The 7691-nt window shown below is 43.9% G+C and overlaps 1 protein-coding gene across 1 annotated transcript; it reads left to right on the top strand.

The window, feature by feature from the left end:
* Positions 1-2702: 2702 nt before the first annotated feature.
* CRLS1 (cardiolipin synthase 1) lies at positions 2703-7115 on the top strand. The gene is made up of 7 exons (XM_049800811.1): positions 2703-3202; positions 3555-3692; positions 4330-4459; positions 4943-5028; positions 5431-5499; positions 5834-5925; positions 6781-7115. Exons 1-7 carry the CDS (start codon positions 2804-2806, stop codon positions 6866-6868), a joined length of 1002 nt encoding a protein of 333 aa, XP_049656768.1. The 5' UTR covers positions 2703-2803; the 3' UTR covers positions 6869-7115.
* Positions 7116-7691: the final 576 nt, after the last annotated feature.

Genomic DNA, 7691 nt, shown 5'->3' with positions numbered 1-7691 from the left:
ACTGAACTGCAGCCTAGCACAGTAGTCGATGATCTGCTGGCACGGTCGCTTACTGAGGTGTGGGAGTCCTTTTCAGAAACTAGCAGTTGCCCGCAGGCTTGCTTTAAGCTGCCATAGGACAAACCGACATGTGGTATTGCTGCTTGACTCATTCTGTAGGTCTGCTAGCCCAAATGAGACTCTGTAAGACTAGCATGTACTTTATCCACCTTGAGGAGTGCATAGTGTGTTTTATATTGACATTATCACAGTGCCATAACAGATTCTACTTCCAAAACAGATGTTGGACCCACAAATATAAAACCAGAAATCTTTTGTGAGAAGATGATGTGAGTTGTATTTTTAGCACTGTAGTTCATTAGAGGAATTTAAAGTATAGAAATGTTTCCAAAAAGTTGGGAACCTTCATGTTGAGACAACACAGTTTTATAGCTGTTAAGAAGTGATACCTTATTGAAACTGACTTGATTTTCTGTTTTGCAGGTCTGTGTTTATTGGTCTTTGTAGCTGAGATTTTATTTGAAACACAAGTCTGATATAAGAAAATATCCTTATTACAATATTTAATTTGTAAAACAGGAAGTGGATTTTATTTATGTCTTTCATTAAACTTTATATATAAGAAATCTGTGATTTGTTCAAGAGCATTATACAGTAACAGTGAACACTGGTGTGGGTGTTAATGGCTGTTAACCAGATATGTTAACACGAACATGTTACATCTGTTTTCTGGGTAACTCTGTTCCTGCTGCAGAAGAATGTGTTCTGCAAGAGAGTAAAGTGCTGGATAGTTCCTGACTTTTACAAAATTGGAATCATGGTCTAGTGCAATAAAATGGCAGATGAGAAGCTTTCAGTCTAAGTATTTGGAAAAAAAAAATTCAAGCATGCATTGCTGATACTTCTGTTTTCCCTTCTTTATTTCTAAGGTAAAATATGATACATAAATTGTAAGACAAGAAAATAAGCTTCATTGTTTCTGCTTTTTTATTAAGTGACATAAGGATCTGATCTACAGCATGCTTCCACAGCAATTTTGTATGAAAATACAAGCTTTATAGATTTGAAAGAACATGTTAAACTGCTCAATGCTACCTTAGTGTGAATCTACTTCAATATCTAATTTGAAGGATGCTTACGTGAAAACTAAGCAGCTCTAGCTCTACGCATGAACTCAAGTGGCATGCAGTCTCCTCTTTCCAGGTTGTGTTTGCTCATGCGGGTAACTGTGGTTAATGGCTTTTTTTTTAATGTATGAACTGTCTGTCTACATGTGCATATGGTAGTTGTCATCTGTCCATGAGAGCATTTGGGCAGCAGAGGAGATGCACCTTCCTGCAAACTGGGAGTTAATCCTACATGAGGAGGCAACCTATTCTGTCACAGCTAATGTGAAACAGGTGTTAGATATTGATTTCTTAACCTTTGCTAGCAGCTTACTGCAGAGTTTGGGGTGGTTTTGGTTTGGTTGGGTGTTTTTTTTGTTTGTTTTCTACTTAGAAGAAATCTTCTCCGACTTGCAGAACACAACCAGGGCATAACGGGTAGAGGACAGAACTGGAATTTCTGCCCTCCCTTGCTCAATGTCACCACGTCCAGGTGTGGTGCTGAACTTTACCAGGTTCCTGTCAACCCAATTCTTTGCCTGTTCAGGTCCCTCTGGATGGCAGCAGGACCCCCCCCCTCCTGCCCCAGCCCTGGTGTATCTGCCACTCTTCTGTGTCACCTGTGCCCTTGCTAATGGTGCACCCTGCCCCGGCATCCAGGTCATGTTCTTCTAGTTCTACCCTTACCTTCCCCACATTTAAAAAATAATAATAAAAAATTGATGCAGTGGAGGAATTAATAAATTAAATCATACACACTTTAGCTACTCTTTCTTGATTCTTTCAAACAGCTGTGGAAGAGGTAGAGTTAAATATCCTACATTCGACTGGTTGGGGTTTTTTGCTTTCCTTTGGGGTTTTTGTTTGTTTGTCTTTCGGTTGGTTGGTTTGGGTTTTTTGGTTGGTTTTATTTTTTGTTTGAAGAGCCTCCCTTTGTTTTGCTAGTTATTATCTGTTGTGTGTAATTAAAGCTGATTGAACACCTGCGACTCAAACCTTAGCTGGATCGTAAACTGATGCCAGAAACCTGAAACATACCAGCGTCTCGGCGTTAGGGAAGGTGGGCAGGAACAAGCCTCAGACGCAAACAAGTGATTGCACCCAGAAAAGTAAATTCTTTCTCCTTGAGCTAAAGTAAACGTGGGCGAGGGAGGGAGGGCGAAGAACAAGTACCCAGAACAAGAGTCGTCTTAAGTCCTCTCAGGAGTCTCTTACGCTAAAGCAAACCTTAACCTTCATCTTCCTCCGCTAAGGGCTTACAAGAGAACAGCTAGAGCAAAAACGCGCGGCCCCACGGAGCCACCCTGCCATGCCGCCACAGGCGCCCACGTCCGCGCCGCGGCCCCCGGGGGAGAAGCTCGGCCGACAGGTGGGTAGGCCGGAAAACAGCGGAAAAGCGGGTTTCCCCTTATTTCTCCTCACAGCTGGGATTTATTTTTTAATTCTGCCGCCGGTGGTGGCAGCCTGCCGTAAAGCGCGCGGCCCGGCGGCGAGGGGGGTGCCGTAAAGCGCCGCAAAAAGTCGCGCGTCCCCCCCACCCCTCGCCGCACACGCACAGCCCACGGCTCATAGCGTGTCCCCGCGCCCCCCCCGCGCCGGTCTGTCGGGGCGGAGGATGGCGCCGGCGGGAGGCTGCTCGCTCCCGCAGGCAGGGCCGTAGCGCGTGTAGGGGCCGTGGGCAGGCGCCACCCCACACCATGCTGGCCGCCGCTTGGCTGGGCAGAGGTTTCTGGGGGCTCCTCCGCGGCGCGGGGCGGAGGCGGCCGGGCGGCGGCGCAAGGCCTCTGGCCGGCCGACTCGGGCCGGTGGCGACGGCGGAGGGGCGCGGCGGCGGCGGGGCGGGCGGCCGCCGCCATGGCAACAGCGGCGTCTTCTGCCTGGCGGCGGCCGCGGAAGCTCTAGCGGGGCCGCGCGCGGCGCCCGCCCTGCGGCAGCACCAGCGGCTCCTGCGCGAGCCCCAGTGGTTGCTGCGCGCGCCCGCCGCCGCCTGGCGCCTCCTCAGCGGCGGGAGCGCGCAGCGGCGGGCGGGGAGCGGCGGGGCCGGGCCGCCAGAGTCCCCCCGGGAGCGGCGTGTGGCAGGGCGCTACGCCGATCTGGTATGTGACCGGCGCGGGGGGGGGGGGGGCACTTGTTACCCCGTGGCGGGGGCGGCGAAGGTCCCGCTGCCTGCGGGCCACGGGTGTCGCGCCCGAATTTGCAGCCGAACGAGGGCTTTTGGGGTCCCTCGGTGGCGGGCGGCGTAATCTCCTTTTGAGGGCTGAGTTACTGTTTAGTAGTAATTCGAAGCCGCGTCCCTGTGTCCTGCGCAAAGGACAGGTCGCTTCCAGGAACTTGCAAGGCTTTCTGGCCGGTTCAGCTTCAAGCGCCTGCTTGTCTTGCTTAGTTTTGTTGGGCGCTAAGGTAGGGTTTACCTCCCCGGCCTGAAGTCTTTGCTTTCTTGCTTTACAGTATGAAAACCCCTGGACGATCCCAAATATACTCTCGATGGCAAGAATGGGTTTGGCGCCAGTTTTAGGGTATTTGATCGTTGAAGAAAACTTCCGTGTTGCACTAGGTGTCTTTGTTTTGGCTGGCGTAACGGATTTGGTATGTCTACGTCAGTTTGGAAATACTTTGGGGAGAGTGTGGGTTAGGGTGATCCCATTGAAGTGCATTGAAATTTAGACTCCCAATATAGAATGGAAATTAATAAAACAGATCCATTTTGATAGTCGTCGTTTTCTAGTAACACTAAACGCATCCTTTGCGACATTGTGAAGGGAGCTCGCAGGTGCCTGAAGGGGACTTGGTGCTGGTGGAGCAATGGGGGATATCAGGGTTCCCTGACCAGCCCCGGGTAGGCATTGTCCAGTCAGTGCTTATGCATCTAGTGGTCTGTTGACGTGTGCAGGTGTACCTGCTGCATCCATCATGACAATAGCAGCGTGAATTTTAGAACATCAGATACCTCTTCTCTCTCTTTCTTTTTTTTCTTTTTTTTTTCTTTTTTTTTTCCCCCCCCAAATAATGAGAATTGAGTATGTTCAGAGGCTTCCAGAACCTGGAATGCAGTGTGAAAAAAAACATGATAAAAATATCAGCGAACATGTATCATATTTCATCTTAGTTAAACTAGCTGTATTATATGATGTCATTCATGAAATATCTCTGTAACAGTAGCATATATAGACTATTTTTATTGTAAGTTTTCTAACAGAGAAACATTGAACTTTGTTTTTCCTAGCTGGATGGATTTATTGCACGAAACTGGGCTAATCAGAAATCAGTTTTGGGAAGTGCTCTTGATCCTCTGGCTGATAAAATTCTCATCAGTGTGCTCTATGTAAGCCTAACTTGTGCAAATCTTATCCCAGGTGAGAAAATGTCAATTCCACATACTATATAAGGTAAAGCAGCTAATTTTCTGTATAGTAATATTTCTCTGTTTCTGGAAGGAAAACTTGTGTATCTCTTGGAACTCTTGCTTTGTCAGTTGCACTTTGCTACGTGCTGCTATTAAATACTTAAAAAACCAGCCCCCCAATAGACCTCACAGAAAGCACGTGCTGCCATGTACAAAAACAACTGTCATATACTGCCATTTTCAAATGTAGCTTCTTTAAAGCAATAATAGTAGCTATATCAAAGATTTTCTCATAGACTGGGTTGTTTTAAGACTTCAGATTAAACCCTTTCAGAAGTTGTGTTAGAAATCTTCAGTCATGCATAAAACCTGGTTCAGAAGTATTTGAGAGTGGTTATTTCTTCTTGCTTTATATTTTGTGTTCATTCGGTTTGGTTTGGTTTTTAATGATGGGCGTGATTTTTCACTAGATCCTGTTGGCTTGGTTTTTCAGTTTCACTTACTTCCATGATTATTCTGAGGGATGTAGCGCTCATTGCTGCTGTCTTTTATGTGCGATACAAAACTCTTTCTCCACCGGTAAGTGTATAGCATTAAACAAAATTGTATGAACGTGTAACCATTTTATTTTTATTAAATCTTCTGTATTTTTACAAGTATAAAAAAAATGAATAAGCCTTTTAACAAAGTTGTAACCAGGAGATTTTAATCTTGAGACTTGAGGATTGCTCAAAACTTGGGTGGATAGCCTAAGATGTAAGGCTGTGCTTGTTCTTTTGCCAGATAGATAGGTAAGCAGAACAGTGTTTCATAAAATTGAGTCAGAGTACTGATAACTTTTTTCTTGCGTATGATGTGTAAAAGTGGTAGCAGTATCATTCTTTAGTGCTACAATTGACTTTTCTGTATCACATGAAGAGGTATATCAAATTGAATATACTGAATTGCCTTTTTTCCCCCCCTCTTTTCTCTCCCTCACAGAGAACACTCAGTAGATATTTTAACCCCTGTTATGCTACTGCCCAATTAAAACCAACATTCATTAGCAAGGTAAGAGTAGTAACTCGTTACAAAAGATAACCCCTCGGTACTTGGGGTGGTGTGTTGTAGTCTGGAGGGAGGGGGCTGTTTACTACTACTGCTGAGTGCAGTTTGAAAATAGTGCCAGCTAATTTGGAGGCAACTTAAACTCTGAAAGATTTTCAACTATACTGTCAGAGCACATGCTAATTCTGAGTGTGTAAGATGCTTCATTAGAAGAGGTTTCTAAATAAATTTTCTGTGTACAGACTAAGATTTAAACCAGTAATAAAAGTGTATACTGGTATTCCTTGCATAGTACACGCCTTCATTTTGGTCACATTTCCTGTTTTGCTTTTATCAGATGAATACAGCAGTTCAGCTAATTTTGGTGGCAGCTTCTTTAGCAGCTCCTGTTTTCAATTATGTGGACAGCATATATCTGCAAACATTATGGTAACTCACCTCTTCACTTTTTTTCAGATAATTTAATGTACTCCTAAAGAAACTGGTAATTGAGATTAATCTAATTGTGTGGAACCAAAAACCTGTGCCCAGATGATGTAATAGACCCATCCACAACAGGATGAAAAACAAATCTAGAATTACATCTGTTAGAGATGCTTACCTTGCTGCTTATCTGGGACTCTGAGAGTTACTCTGTTGTGAAAAATGCTGGGTGTAACTTACCAGGGTCCTCTCTAAACACTCAAAAATGACCTGGATGAGTCTGGCAGTGTGTCCAGGGAGGGGCAGAGCTGTAGCGGTGACTCGCATCTGAATGGTGTCAGCCTTTGATGCAGAGGAACACTGCTAATTTAGAAATATATATATGGTGGTTACCCAGCTTCCGGGAAGGGAACAAAAGGGGCTGAAGCTGAAACTTGGGCTTTAGCTTTGGAACTTGGTAAAAAGATAAGTTCAAGTCTTGTATGATTTGAGTTCTCCCCAGTCATACTACCAAGGCATACTTTCTCCCATCAGTCAGTTCTCAAGCTGGTAAAAATGATATAGGGTACAAATACTGAAACAGATCTTTTGTCTTCCCTTCTCTAAACTAAGTGCTAATATGGTAAAAATTTGGCCTAGTATGCAATTACGCTGAAACATGCTACTTGGCACTGGATGGCAGTTCCTTTGTTTATCTAATCCTCCACTTGGTGCTGAATTTCAGCATATAAACTGTAAACTGCATTTCTGTAGGACATAGTCCTTGACTGTGTCATGAAAAATAGGGAAGACTCTTACAAATAATACTTTTTATTATTGTACTTAGACTCAAATGACTTACAGGAACTATTTTCCCCAAAGGTGCATCACAGCATTCACAACGGTGACATCTGCGTACAGCTATTACCACTACGGCCGAAAAACGGTTCAGGTGATAAATAACAAATGAAGTATTCCTGGAAAGACCAGGTCTTGGCAGTGTGGTGTGCTTTACTGCCGAAGATGGTTGTATTGCAACTGAGTTTTGGATCAAGAAATCTTGTTTTTCTGCTTAAACCATGGCATCACAATGAAGTGAAGTTTGAACATGTACTGTGTATATATATAGAGAGAGACTTTTCAGTATATTTTTAATTTGTTTAAAAATAAGGTTGTTTACAAAAACAAATAAATAATATTCTTAAAGACACAGGTTACTGGTTGCTGCCAAATGCATTCTGAATAATTTTATACCTTTTTTGAAGTCAAAATATGCACTCTTCACTGGCTTTTTTTGTCATCTTCGTGCAAGGCAGCGAGTAGACTGAGATCTGAGAGGAAAAAGCAATTATAAGAACAAGTTTGTCTTTGTACTTCAACCTAAGTCAGTAGACCAGCATTGCTCATTAGGACTTAATCAGCTTGCAGCAGAAGAAAGCATGTCATCAAGGAACAGTACCCTCAGAAATTTAAACTTGAGTGATGGAATTTTTACTTCATAATCTGTGGTGATACAGATAAGCCATGAAGAGTTACTACTCTGCTCCCTTTTCTTTTTAAATGGGAGCAGTGGTGAACTGTATTCCTCAGAGAAGAGTTTTGAGTCTTGGAAGGGTCAGCTGTGCAGTGAGGAGTCTGTACCCAAATGGAGTTACATTTCTTATACTGTATATTCATTTCTAGTGATTGAAGGGAGCTCTTGTATGTCCAGGTTCTTTAAAGCTTCTAAAGATGCCATGTAATCTAAATACCGTGGGAGAAAAAGGACATTTTAAATGTCCAACTGGATGGAG

Source organism: Accipiter gentilis, chromosome 5, assembly GCF_929443795.1.
Source record: "Accipiter gentilis chromosome 5, bAccGen1.1, whole genome shotgun sequence".
In the NCBI taxonomy this organism is placed as follows: Eukaryota; Metazoa; Chordata; class Aves; order Accipitriformes; family Accipitridae; genus Astur; species Astur gentilis.
This window is presented reverse-complemented; position numbering and strand designations above follow the sequence as displayed.

What these genes read in the sequence shown, in the direction of transcription:
- CRLS1 (XM_049800811.1), top strand. Translation starts at nt 2,804, where the DNA reads ATGCTGGCCGCCGCTTGGCTGGGCAGAGGTTTCTGGGGGCTCCTCCGC. An exon ending in CAGGGCGCTACGCCGATCTG is followed by an intron (nt 3,203 to 3,554) that starts GTATGTGACCGG and finishes CTTGCTTTACAG; the next exon opens with TATGAAAACCCCTGGACGAT. An exon ending in ACAAAACTCTTTCTCCACCG is followed by an intron (nt 5,029 to 5,430) that starts GTAAGTGTATAG and finishes TCTCCCTCACAG; the next exon opens with AGAACACTCAGTAGATATTT.